The 18,560-nt window shown below is 39.4% G+C and overlaps 1 protein-coding gene across 3 annotated transcripts in view; it reads right to left on the bottom strand.

Annotated features, from left to right (window-relative positions):
• Nucleotides 1–1,466: 1,466 nt before the first annotated feature.
• The window catches only part of LOC120719576 (cGMP-dependent 3',5'-cyclic phosphodiesterase), a 178,582-nt gene continuing 161,488 nt past the window's right edge, over nucleotides 1,467–18,560 (bottom strand). For all 3 annotated transcript variants that reach the window (XM_040008857.1, XM_040008859.1, XM_040008860.1), the window contains 14 exons: nucleotides 18,381–18,555; nucleotides 16,581–16,693; nucleotides 14,229–14,306; nucleotides 13,994–14,116; nucleotides 13,824–13,894; nucleotides 13,413–13,535; nucleotides 13,238–13,325; nucleotides 9,592–9,639; nucleotides 9,206–9,280; nucleotides 8,973–9,072; nucleotides 7,974–8,086; nucleotides 7,076–7,114; nucleotides 6,852–6,958; nucleotides 1,467–4,903 (listed from right to left, as the gene is read on the bottom strand). In XM_040008857.1, coding sequence (XP_039864791.1) covers nucleotides 4,669–4,903; nucleotides 6,852–6,958; nucleotides 7,076–7,114; nucleotides 7,974–8,086; nucleotides 8,973–9,072; nucleotides 9,206–9,280; nucleotides 9,592–9,639; nucleotides 13,238–13,325; nucleotides 13,413–13,535; nucleotides 13,824–13,894; nucleotides 13,994–14,116; nucleotides 14,229–14,306; nucleotides 16,581–16,693; nucleotides 18,381–18,555 — 1,488 coding nt within the window. In that variant the 3' untranslated portion in view covers nucleotides 1,467–4,668. The remainder of the gene's footprint in view (nucleotides 4,904–6,851; nucleotides 6,959–7,075; nucleotides 7,115–7,973; nucleotides 8,087–8,972; nucleotides 9,073–9,205; nucleotides 9,281–9,591; nucleotides 9,640–13,237; nucleotides 13,326–13,412; nucleotides 13,536–13,823; nucleotides 13,895–13,993; nucleotides 14,117–14,228; nucleotides 14,307–16,580; nucleotides 16,694–18,380; nucleotides 18,556–18,560) is intronic.

Raw genomic sequence — 18,560 nt, forward strand, 5'->3', positions numbered from 1 at the left:
TTTTCATGTGATTTTGGGCTTTTAAATATTTATTTGAACTGCTATTTTTCCAGGGTGCAATGATTGCATAGCATTCACCTTTAATCAATTAAAAAAAAACAAAACAAGAATTGGGGTGTACAAGTTTGGATTTATTTTGGATTTTTCTTAAAAAGAATAAATCCTTTCTTAAATATATACATACACCATCTTAAACCTTTTCATAACTGGTACTGCAATTCTACAATTGATTTTAACTTGCCAGTGCTGAGGCCTATTAAATTCTCATTAGGGGTCACGATTGGCTAAAACTGGTAGTTTCAGTTTGCCAGCATATAAAGGATTTATTTTACAGCAGTCACTGGATTGACCAATAGTCAGAACAATGGGAAAGTCCAAGGACTTCAGAGACGATCTAAGAAGGAGAATTACAAAAGTAAGAATGTCTCTTTGAATCATTTCTAAACAACTGAGGATTCCAAGATCATCATTTAAACAATTGCACATCTGTACAAGTTATTCAGATGTGTCATGACTTTGCCGAGATCTGCAGGAAGACCCAAACCCTCAGATGGTCAGGAACCCAGAAACCACCAAGGTTTAAGCCTGTCAAGAACTGGAAACTGCTGGAACACCAGCATCACTGTCCACTGTAAAGCTCGTACATCACCATGGACTGATAGAATGCTGACCGTGAAAGAAGTCCCTGCTACAAAGTCAAAATCACTCGAGTGAAATTTGCAGCTGCTCACATGAACGAGCCAAATGTCTACTGCAGAAAAGCTCTATGGACAAATGAGATAAAGACTGAGCTGTCTCGCTTGAAGAGTTGTCATATATACAGCCAGACTTTTGCCAGAAACTTGTTGATGGCTACCAAAAGTGTCAAGTTGAGGCGCAACTTGCAAAAGAACATTAAACCAAATATTAGTGGGGTACATGTATATGTTTGAGCCTGTATATATACTTTTGAGAAAATCCAAAGTCAATTCAAACTTCAACACCAAATTTTTCATTTTCTTTTTAAAGTTATTAAAGATATTTGTTGTACAGTCATTCAACAGTTAAGAGAAATCATAAAAAGACCCAGATTTACCATGACATTTATGCCCATGATGAGTCTATGAAAGCTTCTGACCACAACTCTATACTGGAATATCTTCAACTAGGGGCTGATAACATATAATTTAAATGTAATTTCCCATTATAAAAGTATAGCTGTGTGAACAAGCTATATAATTTCTATTTAAACTAATGTAAAAACAGGAGAAATGCTAACTACTTTAGGGGTAGATTTTTGTCCTAGGAACCCCTCTGAAATATGTTAGCCTAGCCATGCTTAACCATGAGTACAGGTGGCACAGGTCAACAGGAACAGCAAAGATGCCTCTGTGATGACTAAATCAGTGTTGCCAGATACAAATACGCAGCTCCAGACAACATAATACACGTGTGGTGTGCACACACATTTAGAAAGGACAACCGAGAAGCCTTTCACCAGATTTATTTCAAGAAAAAAAAGGATTTCAAATGTTGCACATTTGCCTACTTCTGAAAATTGTCCTTGTTCAACACGAAGAACAAGATCACCAGCACTCAGAACTCAATGAAACAAATAATTAACAGATGAATATCCTGGATTTATTGGCCAGTATAAGCATCATTTATACATTTCAGATTTGCCTGGGTTATATATTATACGTATATCCCAAACAAACATATAATTTTCTTTCATCCCCTCTGTTAAAGTCTGAGCTTAGGGTTGTTCAAAAATGGCTTAGCAAAAAAAGAAAAAAGAAAAAAGAAAGAAAGAAAAGGAGAACAGAAGGCAACCACTTTAAACACATTACAGAATTGGAAAAAAAAAGTCCCATTGTAAATAATGACAGACGATCAAGAAACGTTTTCTTTTGAAACGCTTGATATTTACAGCAATTATATTTTTGCCACTTTTAACAATTATGTCACAGGTGATTGTTACGATGACGTTACGTCACAGGTTCGAGTCCCGCTGCTCTGTGATGATGGGAAATCGATTGTGTTCACAATCCATTGACAAGCTGTCATGACGTAGCGGGAAAAGTCAAATATGAACACAGCCCTCGTCGACACTCCAACATTAGAGAACAAAAATATTTTAAGTTCTGTCTGGTTTTTTTTTCTTTTTTCTTGTGGTGTTTTTATGTTTTCTTTTTCTTTTTCACTTTGCAGCTTGCCAAGAAAGTAGAAAATGTTTGCTTGGCACATTTAGCCCTGACTCTCTAAAACAAACAAACAAAAAGGACAGATACACAATCGTGATAGAAAACTGAAGCATTTTAGGATTAAAATTGTCACACTCCATTGATTTGTGTTTCTTTTCTAAATGGAAACATCATGATCTAACACTTAAAAGGCTTTGGCAACTCAGACCTAAAGCAATAATTTAACAAGAGGCATAGGTATTTACATAGGAATCTATGCAGTGTCACAGAGGCAGACAATTTATATTGCACATGGAAAAAAAAGACAAGTACATGTGAAACGTTGGTTTTGTAATAACTGAAAAATAAAACAAACAAATGAGAGAAAGAGTTCAAGAAAGAGAGAGTGGCTCTTATACAGACACGTCTGTACGCCCTTTAGAAGCTTTGCAGCAAAACCATCTCGTCCACGGCAGATCAAGCACTTCCATCGAGCTAGCACTGATGCATATCCCAATCTTGGTTTCACACATACATCACACCACTTTTAGAGGCGATTAACCTTCCTCACTAATAGCTCCTCACTAATTGTCTTCAAAAGGATCCCATGAGGGTTCATAAGGTACTTTTCAAAGAGAAATCCTACATTTGTAACCTGCGATTTGAAAAAAACTGAAAAGAAGCTTTCATCTTCTTCCATTAACATTATCGGGGCAGGAAAAGGGGGGAGAAGAAGGAAGAAATTCTGGCAGATCACTCGAGGTTTGTGTCAGCCTCGTTTCTGTGAACACCGCCTCTGTAGAGCTGCACCGAACATTTCTCTCTCTCACCCACGTAGACGCTCGTGCCCATCCACACATTCACTCATCCCCCGCCTCCTCCCCGTGCAGCCCACGTGCAATGGTGTCCACTTTCCCTTTGTAACTATTCAGCGGTTTTCCTCACATTGCTCTGCAGCATTTCCTACTTTAAGCATCGTAAGGTAAAACTGAGCAATAGCGTACTGTAACATAAAAATCCAGTCAGGTTTTCTATGAGGCACAAGCTGAGAACATAATTTCTGACGCTTCTTTTGGAGTGCAGCGATAGTGAACCGCTGGATGGTTCCAAGAAAGAGTAATTTTGTGATGGCTACATCTCTAGTTCCTTTAAAAAAGAAAAAAAAACAAACAATCTGGATGCACTGAGAACTGAACAAAACGCTTTTATGTCTGACTGGGACACCCGAGGGTGGCTGTGCAGATAAAATAGAAAGAAGTGAAATGACGATTGTGACATCTGAGGTTCTTCACACGGGTATTTCACAGATATACATCTTCTCAGCAGATCATTCAGTCAAACACGTCGATACTCACGCTATCTCTATAACAAATATACAACATACATACTAAACAGACTCTTTATTTCAATTTTTATATATTAAAAGCTCTAAGAAAGGCAGCAAAGATGCGCAATAAGGCAGATCCATATGACACACTCGATGACACACTCTACTCTGGCACATTTGCACTTACAGATGAGATGGATCTTTTAAAGGGATTTGGTTACTCTTTACCTAAAGTGGGTTCATGAGGACGTTAGTTAAGGACAGAAAAAAGAAGAAAATAAAATGACCTAAATGAAGAGGAAATGTGACAGATGGAGGATGGTGAGAAGAATAAAGTGGGAGTCTTTTGGGTTAAGTGTTTAATGAAGAAGGGTCAGGGATCAGTGACTCTGTCATTAATAAGTGATTGTCAAATTGTCCCCTAAACACCTAAAAAAGCAAGAAGTGAATCACTAAAAAGAAACAAAAACTCCCCGTGCGTCTTGATGGTCATGAATTTATTATTACACATATCCTGAAAAGCTGTAACTAAAATGTGTTGAGACGGAGTGGAGATGGAAATGGAAATGGAGTGCATTCATTTCTTAGTTAATGGAAAAAAAATAAACACTGACCCAGATAAAAGGAATAAAACATGAGGTGTCCATACAGCATGCATTCATAAGCATCAGGTGAGGGCTATGGCAGCTGCTTTAAATCAATATAAGCTTTTATGACACATTTTACAGAAACTATAGCACTTTCATCTCACTGTTACATGTTGAAGTAGTCTCTGCTGTCACAATGAATCTTTTTCCCCCCCCTCGATCTTGAGACAGTATGTGCATGTACATATGTGTGTCAGTGTAGCTGTGTGTTTTTACAATCTTAAATAGGATCAGTACTGTATGAATGAGCTTGTGACTAGTGGTAAAAACCTATTATCCCGGTATAGCTGCTGAAATAGACAAAGTCACCACCTTCTGCCATCTTCAGCCGGAGACGTGTGGCTCCAGCACTCGTTTCAGATCGCTCGTCTGATTCAGTTTGAAACTTTTGTCCCGTCCTGTCTGGCCTCCTAAGCATCTAAGTGGTTGACAGCAGAGAGAGACCTGTGACTCTTAGGTCACTAAAAAGGTATCCTCAGCCTCTTACGGGACCACGGAAAACTCGACGAAAACCGTCCGCGGCCTGCTGCCGTCACTGACCCCTCCCTCCTTCTGTGTCGTCGAGGCAGCCGTTGAGGCAGTGGTCGTCACTCCCGAAAGCGCCCTGGGCCTGCAGCAGCTCGTATTCCTGGTCCAGGAAGTCGAGGCTGTTGTTGCTAGGCAACCCACGGATGGTGAACTTATGGGACACTTTGGTCCACTGCTCACGGTTAGCCGCCACCCTCTCGTACAGCTCGGTGGCCCCGGGAAACAGTTCAGACAGCAGCCTGAGAAGACAGGAGGCAGCAGGTGGTGTTAATTTTAGGCCTACACATGATTGCTAATGAAGAGTCCTCAATGTCCCAGTCTGAGAGTTTGTTCAATTAATGCCACTCTGAATGAAATGGATTAATCATTCATATAATTATTGTTTTAATTTTATTTATTTAACGTCATGTAATGATTTGAACCGTGCTATCGGGTATTTAATCATCCAGTAACTGGCATTTTGATTTTTCACAGGTTGCAGTCACAGCACATTATCAGAATAAACTGTATATATAGACAATGTTAGTGGCCAAAGTGATGTCAATCACTGGTTTTTGAAGTCCTGTTTTCAAGCTTCCACTTTAAGCATTATGTGTTTGTTTGGTTGCTTTTTCAATAACCAGATGTCAGGTGCCAGGTCTGGGTCTGACTGAGAATCTGAGGATCATGTGTGCTCAAATGGTAGCAACCACAGGTGGTATAAAAGTCGTCACCCTTTGGTTTTTCAAATCCTGTTCTGAAACCTCGAGATGAGCGTTTGCCATCGCCATCTTCATTGATGATGACTTGTGTCATTAGCTAACAAGTGTGTGGTTCATACCACCTCAACTTTGAAACGTAATATGAACAAGATTTACATAACAGACTTCATTTGTTATTCAATGAGAACAAAAACGAGTTACCGAGCCCATAAAATCTGCAGAAAAGTGTTTCAAGAGGTCAAGATAGAAAGCTGATTTCCAACACACTTCTATTAGCACGGAAAGCTTTTTGCAACCAAAACTAAACCCATCTGGTGGCCTTCAGATAAAATGCAGCTTTAACCTCCAAAGACCCGAACTCTTCCACGACATGCATTTTAAATTTGTCTTTGATATTTGGGCATATTGGGACCCGATGAATGTAAAAACAAAGAATTGCCTGATTTTTTTTTAACCTGATTTTTGTTTCTAAGAAAAATGAGAGCCACATATGAGGATATTTGTTTCAAATTTTGATAGAACAGTAGCAGTATAATGTCCTCATAAGTGGATATCAGGCCCTTGTAGCGCAAAATTGAGTATTTTGGTCTAAATAACCCAAAATGTGATGTCCACATATGTGGACGCCAGGTCCTAGGAGGTTAAGCCACTAGGCACATTGTTCTGACCTAGAAGCTACAGCCATGCTTTATTCTATCTGTCTTAGTGACTTTTCAGTCACCAAGTAGTCCTGCTTCATTGTTTATTTCACTCTTATAAAGACCCCGACCGCTCACAAAAGAGATGGCTGCCCCTCCCCTGAGCCTGCAGGGGAGTTCTTACTACTCGCTCATGGGGATCGTCTGATTGTTGGAGTTTCTGTTGTACACTGTAGTGTCTTTATGTTGAGGAAAAGTGCCTTGAAGTAACGGTTGTTGTGATTTGGCACTATATAAATATACATATATCAACTGAATTGAACTCCTGCGACCATAATTTACAAATAAATATCATGCTGTATTCAACAAAACATGAAATGAAACAGCAGAGTCGCCTCCCCTGCAGGCCATTAGAAGGAATGGCAGGTATGAGGCTGGCTTCACTTTTCAGACGTGTTTCTCTATGATTATCACTTTAAAGGTCTATATATTGCAAATGTGATGCACTTGCTTATTTAAATTTACTGAATTTAATTGACATTAATTTCAAACTGTTAATTTCAACGTAATGAATTTATCTACCTTTATCTGTTCTTGCTCCTTTAAATGAGTTACTTAGATGCTCAAATGTCCACCAGATAGTTTTAAAAATTTCAACCGCAGTAAAAACAGTGCTGATGAGAGTGAATGCCAAAACAATCAGCAAAAAGACTCCAGAATCAGGGGATAATTTGTACATAATCTACAGTTTTGTTTTAAGCAACGTTTCAAACTAAATCCTTTGTGTGATAAAAGGACCAAAACAGATCCAATAATGAGTCTGTGCTGCTTTCAGGTTTTGTACGCACTTGTAGATCGGCATGGCGATATGCTCCATGAAGCTGATCTGCAGTTCCGGTATGTACGCTTTCTCTCTGTCCATCATCTCACTGGGCCTGTTACCCATGGCTTTTTCCTGCAAACACACGTTAAGCTATGATTAATGACCTCAGTCAGGCGTACAATAACACACTTTCACCACATGTTACTATTTTCACATGTCATTTAGCAGTTAGCGTACACTAAAACATACCAGATCTCCTTGAGAGAAGAACTCTTTATAAATCAGCTCCTGTAGGAACATAGCAGCAGATATTTGAAAGTCTTAACATGTGTCATATTTATAGAGACATCGTTATGTATGAAATTTAGTTTATTTGTCTTTTATGCAAACGTTTTATGCTGTTACCTGCCATAAACTGCAAGTCACTTCTATTAAAGTTCAATATTTGGTGTGATTGGGGTTTTTCACTGATAGAAATGCGTTCTCTTGCTATTGAGATGATAATGTATCAACTGAGCACAGTAAAAGCCAATAAAGTCTTCCACAGAAATGTGCTATTGGTTTTGAAAACAAGGATTTACAGTTTATTTGCTTTAGGTGTTTGGAGATTGAGGGTGGAGGATTTGGGGCAAGGTTTACGGGTTTGGTGGTGGAAAGGGGGCAGGCCAAGATTAAACATAATCCTAAAATGGAGTGCGGTTTCTCAGAATAGAAAATAATGGAATACAGCTCAAAGGTTGTTTCCAGCTGTACAGCTTTGCATCTCATAATCTCCAATGTCCTAGAAATGGGTCAGTTTCACTGTACAAACACTGTTAATTAGAAATCTTTAGTCGTGTTGCTAAAAGATGAAACAGAAACTTCTTTCTCCTGCAAATCAGCAAATGCAGCATGAACCCGATCACACTAAAGCCTTTTCTATTTTCTTCCTACTTAGAATAAACTGCTACAGTGAGCAATTTACTAGGTCAAAATAATTACAGCTATTACTTCCACTAAGCTTTTGGAATTTGTACTGCAGTAATACTGAAATATTAACAGTCTTAACTGAATTAAACACATTAATACAACATTTTTGCTACAAATGGCAAGTTCTAGTAAGTATGTGGTAATGTTTCTCATATACTGGTGCAGAACACAAACTGACAGCAATTTTGCGTGTGGTTTTCCAGCCCTTTGTTTGGTCTGACAGGTCACACGAAGTCATCAACAGGCACAGCAGCAGGGAGTGGTGGGTACGGCTTTTTGGATTGTATCCATCTGAAAAACACACAAAACGCATCGCTCTGCGTTAACAGCATTTCAAGCACTGTTGCTGCCTTTCATCTAAGAGGAAAATCACACAATTCCGAAGCAAAAGTGCTTCAAACTCATTGCATAAAGTTCATTTTAGTCTCCAATATGCAAAATGATAGAAGTGACAATAAAAGAAGGTCACAACAGGATGTTAGATAAGCAGACTTTGCGTGTTTGGTAGGCAGAAATGATTTTCCAGTGCCTATTAACACTCTACACATTCATTCAGTATTCTACTCCATGATTGACAAGTCACCTATTCTAGAGTGTGAGAAAGTTGCTAACTCATTTAGTGGTTTTTAATGTCCTTGAATTGCTTTAACGGCTCGAAATTGTTTCCACGGAGGAGACATCCACTCAGGATAACTTATAATTGGTTGCATTCAAGCGTAACAAACCACTGGCCTGGAGGTTACAGCCAATTACATTGCATAAGAGTGTAAGCAACTGTCTTTTCTAAAGGGTAAATAGTCCAATGAAAGTGGAGGATTATTAAGAATGTCAGAGCTGAATGTTGCAAGCGTGAACTCAGATCTCTGCAAAATAAGTCAGTTCATGAAAAAGAAGCAAGTCATAGTGCAGAGGAAAATGGGTTGTCTGTCTGTCTATGAGCGATCTTTCAGCTCAGCAATGGATAATTGTACTGAAACGGTGAATTTCTAATGTTCTATAATGTTTCGTCTCCCTTGTGAAATCAGGCCGCTTTAATCTAAGGAGATGTAAAAAGAAATATTGCTTTGCTTTCAGTGTGAATCGACAATCAGAACCGAGCCTCCTGGAGCTGTTCACGGGTGTGAGTCTAAAGCAACTGCAGAGACGTGGCTGCGCATACTGAACATGTGACATGTACCATCAGACATCTTCTGCAGATCCTTGAAAATGCGAAGGTGGTGAGCAAGGTCCGTGGCCAGAATTATGTCTCTCATTAAATCCAACATGCGCTGGTAGTCCTAGAGACATAAAAAATAATCGTTAGCTTGCAAAGGCGGTGATAGAAGCAAATGAAAATATGAAATCAGCGAGAGATTGAGAAAAAAGAAAGTTGTTGAAATGCACGAATGGAGAGAGGGTTTGATAATTCACCTTCCTGGAGAACTTCTCAAAGATGTTGCAGCCATGAGTGTTCAGAATAGCGATGGCCTGGGCAAAGTGATGTCTCTGGCGTGGCGAATAAAGCATAATGACAAAACGTGTTAGAAAACGGTGACTCTAAAGTGACTAATGCTGCAATGCAAAAGGCAAAAACCAATTTAAATTCCTCACATTGCCTCATCGCTGCTGCAAAAAAATGTCAAGATTGATTTTGGCCACTAGATGTCCTAGCAGAACACTACATTAGCAGCTCTCAGATAATGGCATTCATTAACTATGAAGGAGCAAGCCTATACCAGTAATCGCACAATCTTATCGTCTCTGTCATAGGAAATAAAGATTTACACAGTCAGTGCGAAAACTTTGAGAGACTTTACCTCCATCACAGATCCCTCTGAGCTGTAGAGAGCAGCCAGCACAGATTGCTGGAAACATAACAGACACACATTTGAAACACAATCCTTTTAGCATGCGCGGCACATTGATTCAAATCAACATCCTCCAATAAAATATAGCAGTGTTTTCTCTTTAACAGGAGATGGCAGCTCTCAATTGAAAAAAAAAAAAAATATATATATATATACAGAAGCTTATCAATGATGGATTACTTTTGTCTTATAATGTGTGTCTGATTTAGGTTTGTGCCTGATTAGAGTGTAGCAGGGCGACACGCTTCTAATCACCTCGTGATTAGACCCTGATGAAACCGTGCAACCCTCGCTATTACCCGGGATGCTTTATCTCGAGCATTTAAAGTAAAATTTTCAACATTATCATAACTCTCACTGTTGTTGTCATGTTAAATGAAATAGTTTGTGCGTTCCTTCCTGGCTTTTGTCAGGCGGGGAAAGTGATTCACAAATAACATCCCCCTAACGTTTGCTTTTTAATTTATTCATATGTTTTTTTTCTTTTTTCATTTACAGTAAACAATACATACTAATACAATATTGTTAATGCAGTAACCACTATCATTTACTGCAATATCTTCTCTTCTTCTGTCTCTTATCTCCTCTTATTGTGTTCTTTCTCTCTCAGTCTCATCTGAGTGGTTAGTATCTGGGCAGAGTGGATCTGCAGTCCTCTGGGGATGCTCAGGAGCGGGCGGTTTGGAAAGGCAGGCCAGGTCACCGTTCCTATCCTGTTAAATACACGCTCTGTATTTGAGAGGATAGGAAGCCCAAATAAACAGGCCAAATAATTGGAAAGATACCACAGTATATACCATAATAATAGATATAAGTTAAAATTACTGAACTCATATATCCAAAAATGATAAATGCCAAAAAGGCATAAAATTATATTTTTGTGGCACCAAGGTGATTCCTAAAGAGGACACATTGATGCATCTGGCCTTTTGCTCATCCATCTATCCATCTATTTATCTCAATGGATCATCTATCAGTCATGGATTGGTTTTCACAGAGCCCAGACCTCAACATTATTGAAGCAGAGTGGGATCATCTTGACAGAAACATCCAAAGAAGAGCTTTAAAAGTCCTTTAAGAAGCCTGAAGAACTATTCTTGAAGACGACTAAAAGAAATGAAAAGACTAAGACAGTTCATGGTACCACACTGGTACCTATTTTTTGTTACCTTCCTTGTGGGTTTGTATATATTTAGTAGGGGTGCAACGATACACAAAATTCACGGTTCGGTTCGATACTTTGGTGTCACGGTTCGATATTTTTTCGATACAAAAAAATGTTCATGCATTTTTAATTTGTCATTTATTAAAATTATAAATATATATTTCAACTCAAAAGTACAATTTTTAAATTTAACCCTAACCCTTGTGCGTGTTTTTTATTTTGACAGCGAATGCGCACCTGCGGACCACTTATGTGCAGCCCTGGTTATTTAGCTCGTCATATTGCAGCCACAGAAATTCTTTTGTCCATGAAACCATAAAGCTGCACTTTCTTTTTGCCTTATAGTCTGATTTGTCATAACTTCTCCGTTTTGTGGTAAGCTTTTCTTTGGCTGTCACTTCTTCACCCTGACCTGTCTTATTTGGCTCAGCAGAACTGAAATGCTTTTACACGCTCACTCACATAAGCTCAGCGATTCTCTGCGCGATCAACCTCTCACATGTTTAAGCTTGCTGCGGGAGATTTCACTTGTCATGTTTGCATAGTAAGCTAACGATTAATAAGACGATGTCAGAGGAATTGGTGCACAAATTATCATCACTCACAGATCAGTGCTGTCGCTCTCTATACACAGTTCGCACGATTGCAAAGTGAAAGCAAAAAAACAAGCGCCAATTCAAACGCGACTTCAATATGTCACATATTGACAGTGGCTCACCAATGCCAATGACATAATTACCCAGCTACATTTCTGAAAGAATGCAAAAGCATTGACATATATTTTTCCTACAATAGCCTGACGGGCAGGGAAGAGATAGATTTTGGTAGCCCGACTGAAAAAATCGCTAGCTCCGGGACGTCGGGCTAGCGATATTGCGAGCCCTGTATCTGATTGAGGAATCACTCATCTTTGGAAAAGAGAGTTTATTACAGAGAAATGTCTCTTTCCAAAATAAAAGCTATACTATCCGCTTCTTCTGGGCTATATTCTCAGCAGCATAAGGAGAATCATGTGCTAACAGCTGTCTAAATGACTTGGCTAAAGTTAGTAGCATGCTTGCTTTTTTTTGTCTGCTTCCACTTGTCTTTGCACTAGGATGATGTCAGCGTAAATGTGCAGTCATATTCGTTGTGTTCCCACTAGTGCTTTCAGGTTAATCTCGTTGAAATGACCTTAACGCCACAACACGGCAAATCTCCGTTAACGAGCTACCGCCGATCGCTCCGTGCATGGGGCTAGACGGCAAACACGTTAACGAGCTAACTGCGCTAACACACTAGTTCACACCAATGAGCATTGCATGGCACATCCAACATACTGTTTTACTTTAGTCCATGACTCGCTTACCTTCAGGGTCATACCTCACATGAAAACCAAAATAATTCCAAACGCCAGATCTGAATGTTGCAAGTAGAGCTTAACTTCTGTCTTGCTAGCTTGCCCTGCGCTCTTCCTTCTGACTATGCTGTCTGTGTTGAGCGCTCAGTGGATCTGCGCTCGACAGTGCAGCCTAGGCGGAGTAGTCGAACACAGATTCACTGAGCGCTCAACACAGACAGCATCGTCAGAAGGAAAATTTATAAAATAAATTACAAATGTTGTATTGTTCGATACATATGCGTACCGAACCGAAAGCACTGTATCGAACGGTTCAATATCGATACGAATATCGTTGCACCCCTAATATTTAGCTGTCATTTGTATGATTATTTTCCTTGCTCTAATTAGTATTTACTTTTCTATTTATCAAATAGCTGCTTTAGTTGAATTCACTGTGTTTAAGAGTTCAGAAGCCTCGTCTGTTTGTGGTTTCCTTTTAGGATTTATTCATTTTTATTCATATGTTTTATTCGTTATTAAGATGCCAAGTTTTCAGTTGTTATTAGTTTTTATTTTTACCGTTGACGTTGCTTTTAGTTCACGTTTCACGTTCACCTTTCTACGTTCCTCCGTCTCGTCCGCCGATCTTCTCTCCGTGTCAGACTCATTCTATTCCATCCATTGTGTTGTGTTGTGTTGTGTCACACTTCCTGTTTTCTGTGTCTTGTGATGTGTTTACTTCCCCATCTCATTATATTTGTTGGCTTCAGCTGTGTTAGTACCTGCTACCGCTCCTCTCTATATCAGGTGTGTCTCTGCCTTGTTAATTGCAGTTGTGTGTACTCCACTGCTGTACCTCCCTGCTCGGAGCTTCCCTGTATCTCCTACTGTTTTTGGATTACTTGCTCATTTCCCTGGTTTGTTTACTTATTATTGTGTTTATTTTCCCTATATCAGCTTTTGGACTGAATAGAAGATTAAAAACATAATGCATTTTTTGTCTGCATGCATAAAGCTGCAGTCCTGCTTAGAGCCTTGTTTATTTTCCTATTATTTTGTATCATTCCTACTGCTTTCTAATAAAACAAAAGCAAAGTATGTGCTCTCACCGAGGCCACTTGGAAAGAGTTGTTGGTGCCACGGTGGTCCAGATCATGGCACATACAGGACACAAAGAGCGCTAATATTTCTATATCCCTAGAAGACAGCAGGCATAGAAGAATCATTTTAAATACAAATGATATAAAACGTCATTATAAAGTCTTTTGAGACTTGTGTACTCACTCGAGGTAGTTGGACAGCCCTAGGTTTTTGTAGAGCAGGTAGCAGAAGTGTGAAACGGAGAAAGCGTGCATCCAGTTGTGGTAGGGAGGGTCTCTGTAGCCTTTCTTCACCATCAGACAGAACCTGGCACCAAGGCAGCAGTTTAAAAACACTCTCATGACTTTTTTTTCCAACATGTAACTCAGTGGTAGCCCCGGAAATTCTCATTCACAACCCATCTCTCCATCAGCTTTAAAAAAAACCCAAACCTGATTGAAGATTCTGCTACAAGCTTACAACGCAATAATACTTAACAATGTAGCCAGAGAATCATTAATAAATAAAGTAAATATTCTTTATTTAAACAGCTGATGGAAAATGATTTAAAGCACAGGCTCTTAAACACAGCATATAAATTGATGGATGTCAGACCTGGCGAGCGTGTGCATGTCGATCTTATAGGTGTTGATGAAACCCATGTCTTCAAACATGCTGAGAACGCACTGCAGACACACAACAGGAGAAGTTACATCAGATTTTGTTCTCTTTAAATCTTTCTGCTGACAGCATTCAGACACACTCTCTCTCTCTCTGCTTCTTACCATCGGCGTGGTGTCATCGGGAAGGGAGCGCGGTGTGCACGTGAACTCTGCGAAGCACGGGTCAATCTCGTTCACCGGGTCGATGCCAGATACCAGCAGCTTAGTCACCTCTTCCTCTGAAACCTGCCACAGACTCATACTGAATCATACTGAGTAAATAGCATGGACACTGTCAGTAAGTGCTGCGCGTCGCCGTGCGAGAGTGAGTTTGTGCGATGAAGAGATGTGATTTTACCTTCATATGGTACATCATCATTTCATTGGCCAGATGGGATCTGAACTGAGCCTCGTGGACTCTCTTGTAGAGCAGAGACTGGAGGAAGAAACGGCACATTAAAACGTTGCTAATTCATTTTTAGTAAGAATGAATTCATTATATTATCACGATAACTGGACAAAGACAAACAGAAAGAAATTAAATTAGATGTTTGTGATATAAAGTAATAAAGTTCAGTGAAATATTATGTTATCAGGATCTCCTACTTATGATCGATCTTCCAGCTGGAACCATATTTTGCTTTTCATGGTACCACTGACTACATGCTAGTGAGAGATGAAGTTCTATTTTATTTTGAAAGTATGTTTGTGGGTGGCTGTGGCAAAGAAGGTAGAGCAGGTTAGAGGTTCGATTCTCCCTGTCCTTATGGTCTTTTACAGAGTTTCCTCTAATGCATCCACTGATATAAAATCATTTATGCATAGAAAAAAGTGTGTGGATGAGGCATGTAGTAAAAAATGCTTTGAGTGCTCAGATACAGTAGAAATGTACTAAATAAGTGGCATTTACCATCTTTGGATGCACTGAAGCAAAAAATCAGGTGGTTAACAAGAGGTATGATGTCATTAATAAAAAGATAAATTATCCAGATTTTTGTTTTGGCCTTTCGTTCACACACAAAAAGCATTTTGATCTCTGAAAACTGACCTACAGGAAACAAACATTAAGGTACAACAGCCACTATAAACATATGTTGCAGAAAATTATATTTGATTTTCAGCTTTTGCTCCTGCTTGTAAGACATGCGCCTGATTTTTGATGTCAGACTGTGCGCCGTGTTATTGTTTGTAGGCCTCTGAGTGGCCAACATTTCTATATGATCAGGATTTTATCGCCACCTGTTGCTTGGGCATGATCTCGTTTTACATTTTCATGTGGACAAAACAGTGGTTGTATGGATTGGTTTCTTTAATGAAAGTGAAAAAAAAAACCCTAAAACCGTGTACGTGTGGACGTAGCCCAACTTCTATGGCTGAAAAACATGTTTAGCTGCTTTGAAGGAAACTCTTAATCCTTTTCAGCTTTCAGTTTGCCAACCTTCGTGTCTGCTCTTCTTGCGCCTCTCTGTTTGTTTTCTGAGTTTTGGCACCTTTCAGTTTTTCCCCGTTTGCTTTTCCTCACTTGGACTTTCGTATTTTGTTTGGGCTTTTGTCGGATTATCCGGAATATTCTTCACCGCCTTTTTCCAAGCACAACGAAGCCATTTTCAGTTGTCTCACCAGTTTGTGATTGCACACATATGTTTGTTACTGCTTTTACATTCACATTCAAATGGTAAACCTGTGATTCATGATTAACAAGCATGTTTTAATTTTCGTGGGCTTTTCACAGCCCTACGTCTGGCCCCCGCTTTACCTTTTAGTACATGAGGGAGCTTTTTACAACCCTGAGAGTACTCTACAGCATGATACTGGGTGAGATCTGATGAATAATATATCTGGCTGTGCTTTAAATCATTAATTAGTGGCCTCGAAAGCAATTATTTTTTTTCTATCAAATATGTTTATAGTTTGTAGATAACCTATTAAGTACCAGCAGTCATTCAGAGGTCACACTCTGCAGGAGCTACTCAACATGAAGTGACTCTGTTTATTAGAACGGGAAGACATTTTCTTTTATCTGAGATCAGGGTGGTGAAGGATGAAAAAGACAATATTTCAACAGATTTTGTGGGCGATAACAAATATATCTCTCCTTGTTTGTTCATCACTATTATCACAGACGTGATCGTCTTCATAATCGTCTCTGTGAGCCGCGCACAGCTGTTCAGCTGGAAGTATGTTAATAAGTTCAGTTTGCAGCAATCATACAATGCCAATGAACTGCACCACGAAAGCCGTTCACTTCCATCTGACTGAATCTCCTTAAATTTCCCTTGAGACTTTCCTCTTCTCTGCCTCGACTGAGCATTTCACTCCCGCTGAGCTGATCTCATCTCGCCAGGACGGGATCAATCTTTCTGACATCGTCAACTATTTTGGGGAGAGACTCCTAATGATGGATATACTGTAAATGCTAAACTCACTTATATTTGCATCATTATAAGGATGCATGGAACTTGCAGAGATTACATTATTTAAAAATGAAGCTGACTTATTGACCGAGAGTCAGTGTGTATGAAGATGAATTGTGTAGCAGTCTGGATTTATTCACTGCTGCTCACAGAGATAATAAGAGGAAGTTTGGAAAGTGAGAAGTTATAAAATAATAGTTACTGGAATTAAATTATTTCTGCTCACATGCTCATGTATGTGTGTTACTTTTTAACAACTTGGTCTCTTTGATTAAAGGGAGTTAGAAGAGACTCACATGGGCAATGCTGATGCCACAGTAGATAGAGAAAGCTGTCGCCAAATCCTCATCGAAGCGGTTGAACCACGGCCCATTCATCTTATTCACCAACTCAGCGACGCCGATGACTTCTGGAAAACGGAAGATTTAAAGGAGGAAAGGGGTGAGGAGAAGAGGAAGGTGGAACAATTAGGGAGGAAATGATTAAGCAGGAAGAGGGGCGAGAGATGCAGGGATGGATGGAGGCGGGTGAAAGTTGATGAAGAAAAATGGAGAGTGGAAGAGGGAGCGACAAGGACGAGAAAATGAGGCACAAATGGCAAAAGTCAACGTCGAGTCAAAAAGGTCTGCTAACTTGAATTGATTTCACGGTGGAGTCAAACCTAATTGCACATAAAAAGCTCTGAAATTAAAATGTTAATATGATCCGCAGACAGCTCCTTTTTTTACATGGAGACAAATGACACTGACTGCAAAGCTTCTCTGTGGATACAGCAGAAACCATTAGGCAGCGGCATCAAAATAGAGAAGAGGTTTCTGAAAGTCTGGAACACAGAAGATGGTCTAAAGTGCACGTTATACATGTAGGACGTGATGTAACCTCTCTTTGTGCTATTCCGAGAATGAAGCTCCACTTAAAAACAAACAAACAAGAGGGCAATAATGCACTAAATATGATGTTTTTAAATCTGGTGTAAGTTGCTTAGCTTTTATACAAGTCTCAGAGAAGATACTTTTCTGTTTTTGCACAACATCTATTACAGTTCTTCTTGTTTGTTGGGTTTCTTGTGAAATAATGCTGGTCTGGTCTCGGGGACCAGTTCAGCACCTGCTCTCTTTTATTGTCGCTCTTGGAAAATGTCCAAAATGCTTTTTTTTGGTTTTTTATACTGAAATAATCAAAGATTTCCCTGAAAACATGTCTAAATGGCAGTAAATGTTGCTTCATATTGATATTTACCCTTCATAATTAAAAGTTCCTTTATAGATGTGTACGTTGCCTACACAGTGCACGCTAATGCGTCCCGTTTTCCAGTAAAGGTATTGGTTTTTGAACTGTTCACTGATAACATCCATGTACATGAGCTCCAAAAATATTTTCATACCAAAGGAGAGGTTTCACGTCAGCCTCTCTTAACTTTTTTTCTTTGCGTCATAGAGCTTTAACTTGGATGCTCTGATGGTTTGCATTTGCTGGTTTACAGAAGCCGCCCTGATCATGTGTAGTAATATTCACTACAGAGTCACGTACATGTTTAATGCAGTGTTGCCAGAGGCCAGCAGACCAGAGCTACTCAGTAATGGTTAAAGTCTTGTCCTCTGCAAAAAGAGCTTTGCCTCAATTCCCTGCATCTTTTAATTATATTAATCACTGTATGTGACAAATTCCCCAAATTCTCTGGAATAATTTGCCCTTCCCTGAGTGTTGAGACCCTCCCCATATTTACTTGTAAAAGACTCTTTGGGATGTTTTTTTGTTAGACACAGTCCTGTTACTAATTACCCTAATGAGAAGTGAGCTGTTCTGCCAGGTGTCTTGTTTTTAGCATTACATTATGTTTAAGGCTTTTGATCCTCTTGCCTGAACTGTTTTGAAATGTGCTGCTAACCTCCAATTTCAAACAGGCTTTGAGCTGTTGTCAAATTGAATCACATAAAAATGTTCTGCATTCTGCTTTTATCAACATTTTACACATAGTTCCCACTTTTTGGTACACAAGGTTGTATATTTTGCATGATTTCATCAGGAAATCCCTTTGTGTTGAACTCACTGGTATGAAATGAAAAGTCCAAATGTGTGTGTTCATGCATTGTTACCGTTATTCTCATCTTTGATGGGGAAGCAGAGGATGTTGCGAGTCCTGAAGCCCGTGCTGTCATCCACCCCACGATAGAAAAGAGGATGAGAGTAGGCGTCCTTAATGTTCAAAATCTGACCAGTTGTCGCCACGTGGCCGGCAATGCCCTGATCGGCTGGGATGCGAAACTCATTCTGTG

Source organism: Simochromis diagramma, unplaced genomic scaffold (assembly GCF_900408965.1).
Source record: "Simochromis diagramma unplaced genomic scaffold, fSimDia1.1 OVJJ01000344.1, whole genome shotgun sequence".
Taxonomy (NCBI): Eukaryota; Metazoa; Chordata; class Actinopteri; order Cichliformes; family Cichlidae; genus Simochromis; species Simochromis diagramma.